Source organism: Ricinus communis, chromosome 5, assembly GCF_019578655.1.
Source record: "Ricinus communis isolate WT05 ecotype wild-type chromosome 5, ASM1957865v1, whole genome shotgun sequence".
Lineage (NCBI taxonomy): Eukaryota > Viridiplantae > Streptophyta > Magnoliopsida > Malpighiales > Euphorbiaceae > Ricinus > Ricinus communis.
Window position 1 is genome coordinate 27627917 of NC_063260.1, and position 20871 is coordinate 27648787.

At 28.3% G+C, this 20871-nt stretch overlaps 2 protein-coding genes across 5 annotated transcripts; both read right to left on the reverse strand.

Moving 5' to 3' along the window:
- Positions 1-1306: 1306 nt before the first annotated feature.
- On the reverse strand, positions 1307-5889 carry LOC8278532 (plastidal glycolate/glycerate translocator 1, chloroplastic). The gene is made up of 8 exons (XM_002518958.4): positions 5382-5889; positions 4968-5283; positions 3445-3706; positions 3039-3154; positions 2810-2919; positions 2312-2489; positions 1934-2063; positions 1307-1648 (listed from the first exon to the last, which is right to left on the reverse strand). Exons 1-8 carry the CDS (start codon positions 5721-5723, stop codon positions 1498-1500), a joined length of 1605 nt encoding a protein of 534 aa, XP_002519004.1. The 5' UTR covers positions 5724-5889; the 3' UTR covers positions 1307-1497.
- Positions 5890-7044: 1155 nt separating this feature from the next.
- LOC8278533 (4-coumarate--CoA ligase-like 6) lies at positions 7045-10809 on the reverse strand. Of its 4 annotated transcripts, XR_007215979.1 has the most exons (7): positions 9608-10809; positions 9011-9200; positions 8215-8360; positions 7989-8053; positions 7837-7904; positions 7352-7454; positions 7219-7258 (listed from the first exon to the last, which is right to left on the reverse strand). XR_007215979.1 is itself a non-coding variant. In XM_015718961.3 (6 exons), exons 1-6 carry the CDS (start codon positions 10658-10660, stop codon positions 7145-7147), a joined length of 1674 nt encoding a protein of 557 aa, XP_015574447.2. In that variant the 5' UTR covers positions 10661-10801; the 3' UTR covers positions 7045-7144. The 4 variants fall into 4 exon arrangements, 3 of the variants coding, with proteins under 3 accessions (XP_015574447.2, XP_048230502.1, XP_048230503.1); XM_015718961.3 differs by lacking the exon at positions 7989-8053 and having other exon boundaries at positions 7045-7258; positions 9608-10801; XM_048374545.1 differs by lacking the exons at positions 7837-7904; positions 7989-8053 and having other exon boundaries at positions 7045-7258; positions 9608-10806.
- Between the last annotated feature and the right edge of the window lie 10062 nt (positions 10810-20871).

Sequence of the window (20871 nt, forward strand, 5' to 3'; positions counted from 1 at the left end):
TCCCTTATGCCAAGATTAAATGTGGAGCGCTAATTTTGAGAAGATGTAATAACATTCCTTTGCTAATTTTGGACATATATTTTAGTGCTACATAAAATTTGTAAATTTATTTATTTTAATGATTGTCATCTGTAAAATATTTTTATGCTAGCAGTAATATATATTTTAATGATTTGTATTTGAATATTGAATGAATTATTGTATTTGCAAGTGATTGAATTGCGAAACAGGTTGTTTAAGAATGTGATTGCAATTTTAATTCAGATTTTCATGCTACTTTTTTTAGGTTGGTAATCATATTTTTTCTAAATGTATTTGATTAAAGATGAGATTAAAGTTGTATTTTTTAAATTTTTTAGAACCGAAAATAGCACCGAACCGAACTGTATTGAACCGTAAAATTGGTACAATACGATATTGGATCCTTTTATGTTTGGTACGGTACTGGTACCTTCAATTTTAAAATAACCGAAGTTTGGTATGGTACTGGTGATTTATAAATAACCGAATTGGACCGATCCGTGCTCAGTCCTAGTTAGCAATGGGTGTGATAGTTTTAGGAAATAGATATCTATCAGACCCTAAAAGTTGTAGGATTACATTAAATAGGACAAGATAATTATTTTTGTTTTTATCTTGTACTTAGCTCCACCACAATATTAGAAGAAAAAGATTTAAATGAAGTTGTAAAATTTTAAAAGTTATATATGGTTTAACAATTTTCATTTGAGCGATAGAGATATTTTTTATATTAAAAAAATATTATATGTTTTATTTATTTTAGTATTTTTTAAATATATATTTATATTTTTATTATTTTTATATAATTTTACATATATTTAATATATACTGTTATCAAATCATGATCTTATAAATAATGTGGCATCTCACAATGTATTAAAGAATTCATAAATATATGAAAAATTTATTTTAAAGAATTATTTTAAAATTTGATTTAAATTAAAAATATATATTTTAATAATTTTTATGATTATAAAATATCTAATTGGATGGTAAATCAATTAAAAATATTATATTTCTATTAATATTTACGATCTAAAAAATGAGAAAAAAATTGAATGTATTTAAAAGATATTAAAAAAAATGAAACACATGTAATTTATTTTAATTCAAAAATATATTTATTTTTAAATATAAAAGCATCAAACCACATAGTTGTTTTTTGAACTTTACTCTGTTTTTTTTCCCACCTTTAAATATTCAATATTACATAATAACTATATTAAATAAAGATAGATAAAAATTTTAAGGAATAAAATAATTAATATTTACATGCAAACTCAAGTGAGCAAAAAAACTAGTTTTATTTAAGAAAATAAGCCAGTTCTTGTAACAGGATAATATTAACAAATATACACAGCATGCAACTAGGCTATTCTCTGTGGAGTCGATAAATAGTCGCCATTGAAGGACAAGGAATAGCCAGAGAAATTTGAATATGGCCAGGCCATACATAACCAGAAGTTACGGATACTATCAGCCAACTATGGCAAGCAAGCTTTGCCTAACTGCTGGAACCGAGCAAATTAATGAGCCAAATATACCAGTAAGAGCATAAGCTATGGCACAAAATGGAAGAGCCTCGGGTTCCTTCGCTGACAATGCTGCTGTTCCCAGTCCATGAGCACTGAACCAAATAACATAATAATGCTTGAAACATTAGTGCATGAGATAAGTAAGTCTGCATTGTTCTGTTAACATATATATTCATCTCCTTTGAAGGGTCACTTGGCAACTCAACAATTTAGGGAAATGGGTGATATGATATGATATCAATAGGAAATGAAGCACATAAGAGATGTCAATATCGATATATTAATTGGATTGAGATTTGTTCAGTCTGAAGCTTGAGTTTCCAAGTAAAGCCATTGTTATACACATGAAGGAGCTAGTATGTTGACCAAGGACATACCTGGAAGCAGTTGCTATTCCTCGAGCGATAGGATCACGAAATTGTAATTTATCAAGTGTTGCTTGCACAAAATTTGCCCCAACAAGACCAGTTACTACAACTACGGCAGCCGTCAGAGATGAGTTAGCACCTGCACCAATATTTGGACCAATTCCATCAGAAAAGGTACGAGTTGCATAAATCCATACATTAACAGTAAATGGTCTTCTAGACATTGTAAATTATTGGTGAAGGAAACTGAAAACTGGACTGACTCCTGAAGGATTTGTTTAACAAATTGTCAGCATTCATTAAAGTATAGCAACAAGACGGTTTTCCTTTATAATTCTTTATATAAAATGCCTTTCAGCTGGTGCAGAGTTTTAAATTTTGGCATACCTTCAAAGAGTGACACAATGCTGAGAGCCAATGCCACAGTTATGCATCTCGGCAGAATTGACACAGTCAAAGTTGGTTCTAAGCCTACGAGACGTCCGATTAGAGCAGTTGAATACAAAGAGAAAACTGTTGAGAGAATGACGGATGTGAAAATTTCAGCTGCATGTCTCTTCACAAGCTGCAAAAGCATAGAACAGAGTTCACTTTGTAGTACACTAGATTGTACACTATGCAGTTGTACATAATCAGAAGATGAAGTGGTCAATCATATGTTCTTTGGAGCAGCAAAGGCTGCAATTCACAAAGATCACAAAGTCTAAGGATATTCTCCATTTATTTCTGAAGTCTTCATGTCATTTCTTCCATTTCCAAATGAAAAAATTAATGGAAACGTTTGCTGCATTTAATTGTGATTCTATACAAATGAATTAAACATCATCAGAAACTTGCTCATGACCAACAAAATCAATACGTCAACTGCGGAAAAGAAGCAATCACCTTTCTTTGCTTGAACATTGAGAATGCAAAAGAAAGAATAACAGACCCCAAAAATCCCATCAGGACATCACCAGCTCCAGGATTAGATGACGCTTTTGTAAGGTAATATCCTGTGCATAAACGAAGAAGTGCAAATGGAAAGTATAGATGCATTACAATATGAATATAATCATCTTCATAATCCAAAAACAAGGTGAACTAAACAAAGATGATGAACAAGTTAAAGTACCTAGGACAGGATCCAATCCTGATCTGGAAACATATCCAAAAGCAAATGCCGCCAAATCAGCAGAAAGTGCGCAACAAATAATAGGATGGAAAATCTTCTTAACAGCAGAAGGCAATCTGAAAGCAGAAAATGTAGTTCAGAGGTTATATATGGTAACTTAAGGAATGAAATTTAGTATGGATAATCTACTGTCTAATCTTGAAAATAATAACAGTTGTGAAGATAACGCTAATTATGACCACCCATACCAAAGTGGTGATAGCTTTCTACGAGAATGAAAGCAAGAACTGTTGTTCAAGTCCTTTCCCTGCTCCTCTCATAATACTAAAACCAGAAATTGAATATGCTGCTTTTCCAAAAAGGAAAAACCTAAAGATCTGCCAATCTGAGAAAATTGGAAATTTACCCAGAACCAACCATGTAGCCTATCACGGTGGATGCTAGGAGGAAAGGAAGGCATGTTCGAGCAGTAGTCCCCAGTGAGGTGGGGTAAAATAGTGCAGCAGCAAATGATACAAGGAAGATCCCACACCAAGTCCAGATTTCTATTGGAGAAAAAGGAGAGGGTTTTGCCATTGGTTCAGCATCTGTCATTTCTGTCTTAACAATTTTCCTCACAGAAATGGCTGTGAATCCCGCAACACAAAGTGAAGCCAGCCAACCTCCAGCTGCAGACGTTTCAAAATCATTAAATGTTATTGCATTGGAAGATTCTTTTTCTCCACCTCTAATCACAGTGGAGAAGTAGCTTAAACGGCTAGCTAAAACCAGTACGTGAAAGGACAGCTTAATTTCCACCCATTGTTAGCTTTCATTCATCTATATATCATTTCATACCACAAAAATGAGTTAGAAATCTCCCCAAGAATGCTCCTATGTTTAAAGGTCACTTGACAGAATTCAACTTTCATTATACTTATATTTCCACAAGGTCAACTGAAACAGCTAAATGCAACAGCAAGGGGAAGTGTTCAAACAAAACATAAGCTCCTTTGAGCCAACTAATTTTCTATTCAGCCTGAAGCATTTAATTTGGGTTTCGAAGAGATATTCAATATACCTGATTCTTATGAAAAGGAGTTCGGTTCTTATAGTTACTAGTAATATAAATGAAGCAGAGGTACTGAGAACTACTAAAACAAACATCAACACAGTTTTTCTACAGCAGGATTCTCTAGTGTATAATTGCAGATATTTGCAGTTTATACAAAATTTGGCAACAGGTCCGGGCACAATTAACTTTCATTGTCACATGAGTAACCCTCACAGCTTCAAAGAATTAAATCCCTCGCAATTTGACTTTCTAGAGTATACACTTAGAGGCTTCATAATCTATAATTTAATTAGGAAATAAAACATAATGATTTTGTTTCCATGCCTTGTGAGAAAGAGATAGGAAATTCCACAAAAGAGTGCAATGCATAACTTTTTGGGAATTTTCCAGATTACAGTAGCTTGTATACACAGACCTAGGAAATTTCCAGATGACAGTGACTTCTGGAAACTATCAAAAATTCTTCTGAACAAAAAGTTTGGCACTCACAAAATTCTCTAATGTCTCCTTCTCAATCTCAGATAATCTCCCTCTCCCTTGAATCTCCGTTTATATTTTCTTCTGAGTATATCGCCAAAAGACAATTAAGATTCAGATGGAATTAGTCTCCTGAAGAAAACTGGTTGCTTCATATTTTTATTCTATGAGGTAGCAAACCGCATAAAGCAACCGATTATGTTTCTGTTTCTGAATGTCGTATGGAAACTACAAATTACACGATTTCTTTGGTACATCACAAATCTCTGAAAGAAAGTGTTAGTTGCCTATTGCATGATAATGGATTTGAACAAGGAGCATTAATTGGCCATAATCTCTTACAAAGTTGTAGTTAAATCAAAATTACTGAACATGTTAATCAGAAAAGTATGATTTACCTATAATGAAGCAAATCTTGATGCCTGAAGCTGCAGGGATATCTTTAACAGAAAGTGGCAAAACAACTAACGATGGAACATAGAACAAAGGAAGCCATCTCTGAATGAAGAGAAGTGCCGGCTCGAAGAAGTTCATCAAGCTTGTTGCAGCAGCAGGAATAGTAGAATCAAGAATCATTAGAACTGAGAATATGCAGAACATGCCAAATAGTGCACTTGGGAACTTAATAGCAGCAGCCACAAATGCCTTTTTCAACAACTTATCCATTGCAAGAATAATACCAAGGGAGACGAGCAAATGCAAAACCCCAAACACCTGATACAACCCAAATCAGAAACTTTTCTAAAAACCAATTACATATTACCATTAGAAAAGAAAGAAAGCACCCAGTGAAGTAGACAAAAATTACATACAGATTGAGAGAGAGTGGAAGAGGTGGCACTTCCATCTGAACTCAAGGATTTCGTTGAAAATTTGCGACTGGAGGAATTGTCTTGACACTCCATTTGCAAGAACCTTGAATTAGGCTCAAGAAATCTAATGGGTACCGAGGACTTGTGCAAATTACTGGAGTGATAACGATAACGTATGGTTTGGAGTCCATTGAAAACAACAGGAGATGCTTTGGAGTAAGGGGTTGTACTGACAAATGGCTGTGGATGGAGAAAGAGGTGTTGTTTTGAGTGGTGAAGGTTGGTGGTGAGAAGAAAGTGTGATAAATACTGAGGCGTAGCTGAAGGAGCAGAAGAAGCCATGGAGCAGAATTGAAGAAAAATAAATGAACAAAAAAGACGTGAATTAGAATACAAGGAAAGGAACTTCTTTCTTGCTAAAGTTTTTTTCTTTTTCTTTTTTTCTACAAAAAAAAAATAAATTGTATGGACCTAACAGATCGTCCTGTTTCATTGAAGATGAGGCTTTGCTTTTTTTCTTTTTTTTTTTCTTAAACGAAAGAGTATACTAACGGATAGTTCCAGATTTTCCCTCCGAAATTTTAAGATTAGCAGGGATGGCATAGGGCCAGATATCTTTGGGTACCGGATAAATGGGAAGTATATGATCAAAATTGAGCAGGATTGGGATTTTAATTTCTTTTATTTTTTTTATTATAATAGGTTATTTAATTAATTAATTTTTTAATTTAATATTTATACAACTCAATTTATTTATACAAATAGATTTGGGTGAATTTGAGATAATACGAGGATAATATTAACCGGATTTGTAATAAATACAAATATTAAAATAAAAATTTAAATAAGATTAGGACGAGCTTCAATTGGACAAATATGGTAGAGATGCCATTCCAAGCTACAGTGATGAGATTTTGATGAAGCAAAGTTACTCAGAACTGGACGAAGCATCAGTAAAATATTGCCAATCTTGTGCAGGTTACCGTTAGATTACGCATTGGTAGATAGAATTTAATTAAGGAGTTCACGAAAACTACAAGGATGTGTAGGTGTAAAATCGATCGCCACATTAAAAGTTAATACGACATGACGTCGAGATCTGGATGTGGTTTTAACTTTGGTTTTGGTTTTCTTCTACTTTTCACTGCTTACTTATTTGCTTCGGTAATCATGCTACTGTACAGCATTATGAGATTATTATGATTCAAAGGCACTGTTAAATTTACCACTTTTTTTTTTTCCACTGCTTGTTTAGTCTTATTATTCCTAACCTATGTTTAATTAGCATAATTAGAATATTATCTCAATTAGCTTAATTAGTAGATTGTCTTAATCTCATAGCTTCATTAAAAGGATTAATTGATGGCTTATATTTATGGGATCGCAATGTTTATATTTCTTGGATTTGTTCATTTTCTACTGTTTAAGATACGTAATCAGATTATACAGTGGTATCATAGCTCAATTCCTATAGGCTGTTAAGTATATTCAAGAGAGGTTCGAGGGTAGATACAGTTTGCTCGAGTTATCTGTTGAGATTTTTTTTTTTTTTTCCTTTTTAATAGAATAATGAGCAGATGCAAAAGCTCATATTCTTTTGAATTCAGAAATTGATCATTTTCTTGGATGTGCTTTAACTTAATGAGCAGATCAACAGCATCTCTGTAATGAATATTACAGTATAAACACATTACTGTAAGTGCAACAATCGCAAGTTCACTTCAACCACATTTGAACTAGTGCTGTGGCCTATATCAAAAATATTACAGTCTAGAAGTCGTATAGTGTCTGAGTTCCCTTCGGAGGATCTTCCCAGCTGCAGACTTTGGTATTGATTGCACAAAGATCACCTTTCTCACCTTCTTATGCGGTGCAACCTGACAAGCGAATAAGAATTAACTTGTGAGCTTTAGTGATTGCTTGCCATCGAAATATTAATTTTTTACAAGTTTCTTAGCTTATACTGAAACCTGCACGGCTACGTAGTTGATGATATCTTCCTGTGTCAGCATACTTTCGAGCCTCTTGACCACAAATGCCACAGGTATTTCCCCGCACTCTTTGTCGATGGCACTAAAATATGGAAATGAGGATAGATCATGCATACAGACCATGAAATTCAAATGGAGCATTTAGCAGATATTTAGGTACCATATCGATGAAATCATTCACGAAAAACTATAAGCTCATTAATTGTATCTGTAGTATCACTTTCAAGATCAAAATCGGGAAGCTGTTTAATAGTTCGAGGCCAATCACAGATAATTGAAGTTATTAAGATAAAAAATTGAGGGGCTCAACTAATGTTTATATGTGAAATTGGATAAGCAAAATATCATTCGTCTGTACATGTCACGTCCATTTAAAACTTATTGGCAAATACTAATCTTTTTAACTTTACAACGCCTTAAACTGCCCTTCAATAAATACTCAAGTGCATGGAATTTTCACTTACGCCGTTACTGCAGCATCAAGTATATCAGGATGACAAATCAACACAGCCTCTAAATCAGCAGGGGCAATCTGTCAGAGTACAGAGTGTCCATAAATCACCAGATCTACCACCAATTCAAGAATATATTTACTGAAGGTAATTTCATTCAGCACCTTTTAGACATCAACAGAATCCCGTAATGGTGCCCGCTTCTACTAACTAAGAGACTGGATGCAAACTTAAGAGAAAAAGTAAATTGAATTGCAAAATTACCTTTATACTCAGCTTGTTTATAAAAAATTATCATGTCAAACATTCATACTTTCTTAAGCTGCCACTCCTACTAAATTGTTCTGTAAGATACAACAAATTAGACAGTATGCATTATTGAAACCATACCTGAAAGCCCTTATACTTGATTATTTCTTTCAAACGATCAACTATATGCAAGTACCCATCATGATCAATATATACAATGTCCCCAGTGTGTAGCCAACCATCTTTGTCAATTGTTGATGCAGTTGCCTCGCCATTATTCAAGTATTCTGAAAATTTGAGGGAAAGTAAACAGACTCGATTAAAGTAATATAAGAGGAGGAATTTTAGGATGAGAATACAGAGCCCTCAATTATTATTCTTTTGCCTCCCAGTTACTTTTTTTTCTTTGGATTGAATGGCAAGTTGATGCAATACGAGGTCAGTCTTTTCATCTTGAATATGACTGCCATGACCACAAATTAAACTTGAGAGTAAATTCATTGTCCAAATAAATCAACTTTGTAGCAAAAGCAAGAATTATGATGCATGAATTATCCTTTAGATTACACTTAAAGGTAAGTCACTTGGCTGTAGAGCAGTGAGCACTAGCAGAAATGCAGAAGCTAGAAAAGAAGCATGTTTAACTTTGACCAACCATATTTCAAAGGTGATGAACTTAAAATTTATCAAAATGCTCACGACTATGAGATTGGGAAGTGACCATGAACATGGTTTATCACTAATAATAAAGATGCATGCCTCATAAAATATAATTACGGTAATGATTTTCTCATCACAAAACAAATCAGATGCGCAGGTAACCACTGATGTCTAGTATGAGTAAAGATGTAATCAACTAGAAAATTTTCTCAAACGACCTAGGTGTTTCATGATTACAATTATGTCAAGTGTTTCAAAAAGCTGTGAAATTTGTTACCTTTCATAACAGCAGGTCCTCGAATCAAAAGCTCGCCACTATTGCCGGGAGGCAAGAAACAACCAGTGACCCAATCCATCACTTTAGCTTCTATATTTGGAGCCAAAAGTCCTATGGAAGAGTACTTCTGGAAGTTTTTAGTGTTGAAGCCACGGGTTCCTACAGCAGTTGACTCTGTCATGCCATAGCCCTATAAGTGAACAAATTTCACAGCATGACATTTAAAGATTGAAAAGCCAACAGGACCAACTATACAAAGAAAGGCCAGAACGAACATGTCACTCTTAGCATCCCTGATATGTGAAAATTTAACCAGCCCAAAAAGAAAATCTTGCTAGACAAAACAATTTTGCAGAGTCTAAACTAGTTAGAGCTGTATGCAAAAACGAGCAAAATACTTTTGGTTAAAAGTTATGATGAACAGATCTCCAGGCCGCTTAATAAAATATGAAATTCCATATTAAAGAAAGAATCACTTCTCTGAAAAAAGGAAACGAAAGAAATCAAGTCAAAGGGGGATAAATAATAACTGATTAGACAAGAGAATGGAGCAGTTATGCTTGGAACTAAAAGGTCAAATCAAATTTGGATCTGTACCTGAATGAAATCAACATAAGGGAGAGTCTCTACAAAATCCTGTATAGTTTTCCCAAACAAAGGAGCTGCCCCACATGAAACCTGCTTCAAACTTTTCAAACTTTTTCCATAAACACTTTTTGCTTTCTTTGTTAATACTTGGAGCATCGGTGGAACAACAGGGAAATGAGTAACTTCATGCATATCAATTGCCTTGACCATCTCATTTGCATCGAATTTCCTCATCACAACAATGCTAGATCCCAGTGACAGCAAACCCATCACAAAAAGCGATAAACCATATACATGAAACATGGGCAAGACAGCTAAAAACACATTCTTTGAGCTTGAGTAATCATACTGTGAAGCCTCAAATCTTACAAAAAGCTCAACCATTGAAATAAAATTCCTGTGTGTTAAAACAACCCCTTTGCTAGAACCAGTGGTACCTGATGAATACAAAATTGCTGCTGTATCTTCCTGTCTGATAATTGGCCTCAAGCACAGATCAACATTACCATAAAGTAGCATATAAAAAGCATCAAACGCCTTATTCGCCTTAAGAGAAGTCACATTTTCTGGTACACTAACAACAGGAATCCCCAAAGACTGTAACTTTGCAGCCTTTTCCAAAACAGAGAAAGCTATACATGCATTGCAATTACTAATTTGCTTTTCAATTTCTAATGAAGTACTGAGAGGATTCATAGTAGTAACAACAGCACCTAAATAAAGAACACCCAAGAAAAGAATGGGAAAGTAAATGGAATTTGGCAACAAAAGCAAAACAACGTCACCTTGTTTAAGACCCATGTTTTGAAGACCAGAAGCCATGGAATTAACCAGAGGAAAAAGGTCTGAGTAAGGAATTGAAAAACCAGAAAAAGAATCAATAAAAGCTGTAACACCATTGTGTTTGTGCGAGAAAATGAAGGAGACGACATCAAGAAATGGGTCAGTAGGGAGAGAAACTGTGGGATGTTTACTAGTATAAATTCCTGTTTGTGGACAGTACCATTCTGGGTTGTTGTTGTTGTTGTTGTCTGGTTTTGAGGTGTCTGAGAGTTTCTCCATCTCTCAGTGGTTTGGAGAATTCTATTCAATCACTGCTCTAAGGTTCTTGCCGCCATTGTTTGTTTTTTATACTGTATATGGGGTGCAGGATGACTTGTCCACGATGCAACCTTCGGCCCTTCCCATGACTTACAAGTATATCGAACGTTTTATAATATTGTGATAGTCACACTTTGTTTTTTTTCTTTTTTCTCGATTGTATATCAAAATTTCAAAGATATATTAAATTTGATATTAATTATAAAATCAAAAAATCCTTTTTGCAAGTAAGACTATCATTAATGATAAAATAATTATTATTAATAAAAAAATATCATTAACTAGATTCATTTATTGTATTATGTACATTTCGATATCAATATATATATATGAAAAGAGTGTTTTAGCATATAGCTTCATTTTTTTAAATGGTATCACTCAATTGTTTAGAGTTATTTTTTTATATTTTAATATTTAAATTATATTTTTTATAATATTTTTATTTATATTTAGTATTTAATATAAAGTAAAACATTCATCTTTCAAAATAAAATAGTCTTTCCAATTTTTTTTTTCAAATCAGATATTAGGATTAGATCAATATATGCATTAATTTTTAATGCAAAGTAAAACAACCATCTTAAAAGAGTCCTTTCAATTTTTTTTAAATCAGAAATTATTTCTTTGTATTTTAGTATTTTTGTTATTTTATTTTATTTTATATTTTCTATCTGTATTTAACGTTTAATGTAATGTAAAATATCTATCTTTTGAAAGGAAACGAGTTTTTTTTATTTTTTCTTAAATCAGATATTAGACTTAGATTAACACATGCATTAGCTTTTAATGCAAAGTAAAATAACCATCTTTAAAAAGTCTATTAGTTTCTTTTTTTTTAAATCAGAAATTATTTCTTTGCATTTTTGTATTTTTATTATATCTTTTTCCTTTTCAATGCTTTCTATTTATGTATAGTGTTTAATGTAAAGTAGAACATCAATCTTTCAAAATAAAAGAGCCCTTTTCAATTTTTTTTTTAAAATCAGATATTAGACTTAGATTAACACATGCATTAGCTTTTAATGCAAAGTAAAATAACCATCTTAAAAAAGTCTATTAGTTTCTTTTTTTTTAAATCAGAAATTATTTCTTTGCATTTTTGTATTTTTATTATATCTTTTTCTTTTTCAATGCTTTCTATTTATGTATAGCGTTTAATGTAAAGTAGAACATCAATCTTTCAAAATAAAAGAGCCCTTTTCAATTTTTTTTAAAAATCAGATATTAGACTTAGATTAACACATACATTAGTTTTTAATGAAAAGTAAAATATCCTTCTTAAAAGAATCCTTTTAGTTCTTTTTTTTAAATCATAATTTTTTTTACATTTTGATATTCTTATTATATTTTCTCTTTTTAATATTTTCTACTTATATTTAGCGTTTAATGTAAAGTAAGACATCCACTTTTTAAAATAAAAGAGCCTTTTCAGTTTTTTTTTTTTTTTTTTAAATCAGAAATTATACTTAGATCAACAAATCATTAGCTTTTAATGCAAAGCAAAACAATTATCTTAAAAGAGTCATTTTAGTTTTTTTTTTTTTTAATTCAGAAATTAGACTTAGATTTAATACATGCATCGTTATATAATTATTTTAAGAAAAAAAAAACTAAATACCAAATAGATAAATCATAAGAGTTGAATCGTCTTTGATGAAACTTGCAGAGATAATTCTTTTCAGCGCCTAAGCTCCTCCATCGTCTATTTCCTTTTTGTTTTCTTCATATTACTGATTGAAGAAGAAGAATAAGCGACAAGCAGAAAATAAAATTTATACTTTCTTTGTTCTTTGACACGATGTTTGATAATTCAAAGAGAGACTTCGTGAAGATGGATTTGTATTTTATATTTCATTTTCCTTCTCATTTTATTTTAGAGTTCTAATACATACATTTGTTATTCTATGCTCTTCTCTTTCTTTTTTGGGTTTCATTTGTTTATTAACCTTGTATTTGCATCTCAAATTATATTTCTTAACAAGTGAAAGAACACATCCATCTATATATGAAAATAATATCTTAACACATGTTTTCTCTTTCTTATTTGGCATGTCATATGATTTCCGACACTATTCTCTAAATTGTTAGAATTCCACTTTCTACAGCACTAAATTGTTGATTCAAGAATTTGATAATAATTGTTGATTTTCTTTCTTCATAAATCACTAATGTTACTCTTTTTTTTTTCTTGTTAAATCTTGACTCTTCCATTGCGTTTTCGAGTTTCTTTTATTTCTTTATTCCTCTATTTGTATTTTATTGATGTAGATTTAGTTATTGATACTACTAAGTTTTCTTTTTTTCTTTTCATTCCACCCTTCTTCTTCTTTCTTCTTAGTCTAATGTACTAAGATTTGTGAAACTTTTTATGAAAATGTTATTTGTTGGAATGTCTTTTTTCATAAACTTTAAAGGAATATATTTATCTTTAGTTCATATTATATTTTAGAAGAAATAATAAATGAGAGTTTTGTTGAACTCCACCAATATAAGCTCATGGGTGGATAATGGCTTTGAAGGGTCGCGACCTCATTGGTTGCTGAAATAGGATCAGCAAAGACTCTAGCTTACCTATTGCCTACAATTATCTATGTCAATGCCCAACTAATTTTAAGTAAATTAGATAATTTAACAACTTAAACTTCTTCCTACTATTTTATATATAGTACATGTGTTTGATTGTTAGTGGAGTTGTGCTTTTATATATATATACATACATATATATATATGGTTTTATCTTCCCTATATAGCATATTATATGACTCCTAAGCTATTTTTTATAAATTTTAGATAATTAATCTATTTTAATATTTTTTTACTATTTATAAAATATTATATTATAATTTTAACACTTTAATTATGATATTTAAGTATTTAACATTCCTCTACCTTTTTTATATCTTTTTCATAATTTCTACATTAAATAATTTTTTAAAATATTGTATTACAATATAAAACAACTCAATCATAAATTATAATTATCTTATAATCTTTTTTTAAATTCTTCTCATAATTTTAACTTTTGATTAAATTTTTTTATTTTCATAATGAAATAATTATCTTATTAACTAAAAAGTTATTTTTTTATTTTAATCATCGCATTTATCCTCATAAGAGTAATTGAACTTAATAGCCTATTTAGTGCCATTTGAAAGCACAATTTTTTTATATTCCTTCTCCTTTTAAATTTTTTCGTTATATTCTTTTTAGAACGTATCTATTTTTATGATGATCAGTTTACACTTAATATCTATTTAGTGTCATTTGAAAGCATACATTTTTATATTTCTCTTTATTTTCAATTCTTTGTTAATATTTTATTTCTAATTTTTCTTTTCTCATAAAAATTAATTACCTTATTAATTAAATAATTATTTTTTATTTTTAATGTGATATATTTATTTTCATTCATTCTTTCTCTTATTTCATTTTATCTCACACCTTTCTTATTTTTATTTTAAATTAAAAAAATTCATTAATAATTATCAAAAGTGATTACATCCAAAAGTGATAATGATATTTTAATATTATTTTAAAACTAATATTTTTATTTATAATAATATAATTTCATTGTTGTTAAAATAATCCGTCTTACAGCGGATATTAATCCAGTGTATATATAAATATAAAGAAATTATTAAAAAATTTAATAAAAGTTGTTAGCTAAACTGCAAAATCATTTATCCAAAAAAAAAATTAACAAGATCATTATTTGATTTGGTGGTTTTATTTAATAATAAAGCCATACCATTTTAAAGGTGAATACTGAAATTAATTTTTATTAATTTCTTATTTATAAAGTTCACTATAAAAGTAATAAAATACATTGATAAAAAAATATTTAAATTTAATAATCATCTCTTTACATTTCTGAACATAAAAAATAGCAAAATTTTATCACCATAACATCAATAGTTGATAGTATATAAAAAAGTTTGAATCTGATACCCTCACAATTTGACAAATAAGAATCTAATTAAGTCATTTTTTAGTTGATAATTTTAAATGTAATATATTATTATAAGATTAAAATTTTTGTAACGTGTTTCATGTCTTAAAAAATTAAATAAAAATGACACCTCCTTATAGTTTTTGGGAAAAAGTCATACAACTATCATATAATGTCGAGTTTTGACATAACGATTTCTTCTTTCTATTTCATTGAATGTTTATTAGTTGCTGGAAAAAATATCTTTTTGGGTTGTTTGGATGGAGATTGATTTATAAAATTTATGGGTTTAGCTTAAATTCGGGGTTTGATAAAGTAAAATGTCTAAATTAATAGATTTTAAGAAAGCTCTTATTCTTCAAAATTTATTATTTTTTAGGATTTTAATTTACCATATACGAGATATATAAAGTTAAAATCCACTATTTTAAAAAATGATGGATTGTCATAATATTTTATTATTCCAATGTTGTCCTTAACAGATTTATTTTATTCCAAAATTATTCTTAACTTTAATCGTAAATCATTATTTTTATGTTTAATTCAAGTGACGAAATTTTAAAATTTATAAATTTTAAATTCATAGATAGATTTTAAAATCCATCAAACCAAATGATGCCTTCAATGAAAATATAACATTTCTTCAATCACATCTAATATTTCAATATTTTCTCGCATATTAACTTATAAAAATTTATAAATCTCCTCATTTTAATATTAATTAGTCATTGACTAACATGTTTGGGGAGCTAATCAATATGGAAATCTCAGATTGAGAGTTAGGTACTTCAATTGATGTATTATTCTATAATATAATATGCATCAAATCCAAAGCGAATCCATGTTTGTAAGGCTTATACAATAATAAATAATTTAAATAGACCAATTTATCACCTTTTCTATTAATAAAATTGATATATATAATGCTATACTATATATTTAGTTATTTTTTCTGTATTTTTATTAGTTGGATTATATATTATTATTATTTGTTTATATATTTAAAAATTAATTAATAGAAATATGATAATTAATAAATAATATCATTTATTTTTATTTTTCTTATAATGTGAAAGGCTTAAAAAAAATTTATCGTGACCAATAATTTTCCCTCAATGAAGATCTTCTCCTGATATAATACTCACATGTGATCTTAACAAAATATTTAAAAGAAAAATTGAAATCAGCTTCAATTTTTCCTTTTAGTTCTCTGTATTTTAAAATTATATATTATATTTTAGTAAAAGAAACACCTATATTAGTATAAATATTTTGAAATTATTCTGATAAAAGAAAAGGTAATTTTCAGATTTTTTTTAAATAATGACTAACAGTATGTTTATTTAAAAATATTAATGCTATATTTAGTTAAAATTTATTGAAAAATTTAATTTTTTTCAAAAAGTATGTAAAAGAAAGTAAAATAAAAATTATAAAATTGAAAGATATATTTTGAAAATTATTTAGAAATCCTATCCATTTTATTATAATTTAGTTTAACTATAGTCAATTCCATACAAATTTAGATATATAGAATTTTAAATTAATTTTCACTCCATTTAAAAATATAAATTTGAATTTATAATTAAATACAATAAAAAATTTAAATTTCAACCCAATACAATGTAGTAAGCATTTCAACAAGCTTAATAATATTTTATTTCAGCCTTTTAAAAATATTCAAATAATGACAATACTATATATAAAATGAGACTCAACTTGTCGACTAATACTCAATTTGATGGAGTAATAACAAACTTTAAATTAAATTGAAATCTTCAATGGTTACATCTTGTAATAGAAAAATTATAAAAAGAATGTATCACAATTTTATTTAATATTCTTCTATAAGAACTGACTCTCTGTATTTCATTTGAAAAAATACATAAGAGAGAAAGTAAAATAAAAATAATAAAATTAAAAGAGATATTTTGATGTTGTGGAATATATTAATAAATTAATATGGATTTCATTTGAAATTTTTTATTTATTTTGTTAGAATTTAGTTTAGCAATAACAAATTACACATAAATTTTAATATGTGAAATTCTAAATTAATTTTCACTTTCAAAGCGCGTAAACTTTGAATTTAAAAATAAATTTCATATTATTCTTAGATTTCAACTAATAAAATATAAGAAAAAATAATTAAAATTTGAATAATTTGAATAATTTATCTTGTGAATAAAAATTTCTATTTAAAATAATATGAAACAGATAATTTTAGTTATTCACCTTTAAATTTAATATATATAAAATTTTTATTTGACTGATTTAGATTTTGAATTTTTCTTAAATTTAATCTCTAAATTTAATTTCCATTGTTTAAAGTCTTTTAACATTGAGACTATAATTTTTGTATAATTTTTTAAAAATGACATTTATATTAAAAAACGAATGGAACAGCATCTCAAAAGTCAAGATGAATTAATGTCATGATATGAATCTTATGACAGCGTATCTTTTGACTTCCCATAACCAAGTAGACGTTGAATATGTCCCCTTTCCGAGTTTCTTGTAACATTAGTTATTCTTTTATTTTATTTTTTTAACTTTTTTAATTTCACACATATATACTTGAGTTTTATTTTTATTTGGCCCGTTGAATTTTTTGGAGCAAAAAATAAAAATTATTTGTACCGTTGATTCTTTTTCAAATATTTAAGGGATAAGGTACAAATTGGACCCTCAACTATATTCTAAGGACTATATCGGACCTCATTGTTTTTTTTTGTTTCCATCAGGAACTTCTTCTTTCAAAAATGAAACATGCAAACCCTTATATCTAACATCGTTAGTTTTACCGTCAAGTCAATATACTGTCAGCATATGTGGCATGTGGGCTATTTTTCTTAATAAAATATTCTTATATTATTTAAATAATCAAAATATATAAAAAGTAAATCTAGCCTAATTTAATTTGTTTCTATATTCTCCCATCCTTCATTTTCTTCATATCAATTTCTTCATCATTTTGTCATGTATTTTCCACACCATAATCACTTACTCTTTTCTCACCAATTCTATAAATAAATATTTTTCTCTAGTTTTTTTCCTTTATATGTGCTTTTATTTTAGATGAAAGGATGTAATCTCTTCTTCTTTTCTAATTTGTCTATCTTTAAATGAAATTAAAAAAAGAAAAAGAAAAAAAAGGAATGAAATGCGTAGAAGTTATTTATTAAAATATCCTTTTATTTCTCTTGAATTAATATTTTGAGACTTTTTTTTCTCTTTGTTAAATGGTTCAGGTTTTTTTATTGATATAAATGAAAATTAAATTTATTTAATTTTTGTAATGTTCATATTTTAATTTTTACCTCGCCCTTTTTTTCTATTTCATTTTTTTTTAATATTTTCTAGTGGTATTTTTTGAGAACACCAAATTGAAGATTTAGCCATTGTTATAAAAAATGTATGAAGATTTAAATTTGGATATTTTTATAATCTAAATAGGAAGGAAAAGAAGTAATTTTTCTTTCACATTTTTATTAAAGTGTCAATTAAATAATCTATTAAATCTAACGAAAATATTTTAACTGGTTTTGTTGTCAATAGTACAAATGAGACCTTGAATATAACAGACATAAGTAAATTTCTGTAAAAAAAAAGAACTAAATATTTGTAATATAATTGCTGCAAAATTATTTTTTATAAATAAAAAAAGAAAGTGGGTCTCACGGGTTCAAATCAGTGTCAATATTAGCAAAAAAATATTGGCCCAATCACCCGCGTCAGCCAAACTAACATCCGTTTGTGGTGGTGGGGGATATGACGCAAGGGTCTAAAAGTATTGTTTTTGAAAAATAAAGTTCCTATTGGGAATAAAAGAAAAATACCAAGGGCTCAGTTGGCCCACTAGTTTTAGTTCAAGGGTCTAGTTAGCCCTTTCTCCAATATTTAAAAAGTCAACTAATTACTAGCTATGCAACAAAATTAGAAATTTACATGTTTTAGTAATATTTTTTTATAAATAATTATCTAATGAGTATGACTCAATTGATATTAAATAAATTACTATTGTTAGCACTCAAAACCCATATAACTATGGTTTGGAGTAAGCGATTTGCTTGATTGAGCATAAATTATTACAATTTGAAAGAGTATAGATGAAATGGTAAGATTTTTAAATTTAAATATTAAATATATAGTTGTGTTAAAATTTTTAAAAAAATACTTTGTCATCCGTAAAGATCTTACCTAATATATTCTAGATTAATTTTAGATATATATGTACTAAAAAATTAAAAATATTAATTATATAAAGACATTATAATTTTTTTAAAATATTTTACTATCCATAAAGATCTTATCTTTAACTTTTAAATACACATATATACCAAAAAAAATCAAGAATTATTACGAAAAGATATTATATATTTTTAATAGAATCTTTTATATATATATATATATATATATAAAAAGCTTCTATTGCCAAAAATAAAGCATGAAAAATGAGATGGATTAAAATAAAATAAATAAAAAGTATGTCGTCCTCTGACAGCAAAGACAAATCAGGATCAACTACAAAGCTGCATACAGTACGGTTGTTGACCAAGGGGCCGCTGGGCCAGGCCTCACTCCCATGTGAAATAACAAGCACGACCTTTTTATATTCTTTAATTTATTATTTAAATAAGATAATAACTTATTTATTAATTAATAAATTTCTAAAAATTAGTATTATTTATTATTAAATAAATAATAATTTTATTATTTTAATAGTTCATAAATTCTAACTATTATTAAATATATTAACTATTGATATATTGCTTTAAAAATATTTGTTATTTTAGTATTCATATAAATTTATTAATTTTAGATCTATGTATAGTTTACATTATCCGTATATTTTATACAATTTTCGTTTTCCATAAATAAATATTTATGATATTTAAGTAATTTTTTTAATTTATTAAATACATTAATTACGAAAAAGTACGCTGCATTTTGAGAAGATAAAAATTAAAAAATAAAAGAGAAAAATTAGGTGTGCAAGCACGTAACAGTTGCATTGTGTTTTAGCCTCTTTCTCTATTACCACTTCTCCTCTGAACTGAGGGCTCTGATTCAAATTCAGTCTCTGTCTGTCCATAATTTCTTAGGAATCTATTTATAATTTTTTTTTTATTATACGTTATTTATTTCATAGAATTAAATCTGAAAAATAAAAATAAATAATATTTTATGAATATTATAAAATTTTAGAATTATATATTTAAACAATGGAATTAATTGCTTTATAGAATGTGATCTGATCTGCGATTTACTATAATTTAGTGAAGGGAATTAAAAATTATAAAGGAGTTAGAAAACCAGACTTATAAGGCACTGGCGCCGGAGACAGAACATCAATCGTTGTCCAAAACAAAAGAATTAGACAGAGTCAATGTTTGGTTAAATAATATGTTTCCATAAATGAGTAATAAGTAAGAGCAAAGATGACTATTTCAAGTCAATATATACATGGTCAAATGATGGAGCTATTAATTTTGTATTCCATTTTTCTTTATAATTTTAAATTAATATAATCGAGTCTTAATCTTGAATTATGACTTTTTTTTTTTCTATTGATTGAGAGTATTTAAATTAACCTAATCAATTCCCTTAATAAATTGTTAATGTTCTTGAGTTTGTATATTACCTTACGCATTTACCACAAGCAAAAGAGTATATTATTATTATTATTATTATTATTATTATTATTATTATTATTATTATTTTGATTGAGATTGAGGGCACCAGATTTCTAAAAGAGAATCAGAAGCTTGAATTGCAATTTTGGTACCATAAACAACTTGGAGGATTTTGCCTTAAAATTAAAACCTGAAGGATTTATATGACCGTATAATTTTTATTACGTAATAAGCTATTTATAAAAATTCGTAAGTCAATATTTAAGTTAGATTTTTTTATATAAAAGTTAAAATGAATGCATATTAGTTAAAAGAAAAAGAAAAAGAAAACAACTCTCTATACAAAATAAAACTTATAAATAGGTTCCACAAAGCATAAGGCAACTAAGGCAAAACTTCACCTAGCAAGGCTGAAGATGATGATTCATTGAAGTATGAAGGTGTAATGATGAGATCTAGAAGCAAGAGGTTCAAGGAGCTAAAGTTGTATTTCTTGGTTGATTGAGATCGTATCAAGGCACAAGCATTTACCAAGTATGGAAATATGGGGAGAACAAGAAGAAGAAAAGAGGCAAATTCCCTACTTG

What these genes read in the sequence shown, in the direction of transcription:
- LOC8278532 (XM_002518958.4), bottom strand. Translation starts at nt 5,723, where the DNA reads ATGGCTTCTTCTGCTCCTTCAGCTACGCCTCAGTATTTATCACACTTT. An exon ending in CAAGATTTGCTTCATTATAG is followed by an intron (nt 3,707 to 4,967) that starts GTAAATCATACT and finishes AAACGTCTGCAG; the next exon opens with CTGGAGGTTGGCTGGCTTCA. An exon ending in CAATGTTCAAGCAAAGAAAG is followed by an intron (nt 2,490 to 2,809) that starts GTGATTGCTTCT and finishes ATGCTTTTGCAG; the next exon opens with CTTGTGAAGAGACATGCAGC.
- LOC8278533 (XM_015718961.3), bottom strand. Translation starts at nt 10,660, where the DNA reads ATGGAGAAACTCTCAGACACCTCAAAACCAGACAACAACAACAACAAC. An exon ending in TCAAGTATAAGGGCTTTCAG is followed by an intron (nt 7,905 to 8,214) that starts GTATGGTTTCAA and finishes GTACTCTGACAG; the next exon opens with ATTGCCCCTGCTGATTTAGA. An exon ending in CTTGATGCTGCAGTAACGGC is followed by an intron (nt 7,455 to 7,836) that starts GTAAGTGAAAAT and finishes TCCATATTTTAG; the next exon opens with TGCCATCGACAAAGAGTGCG.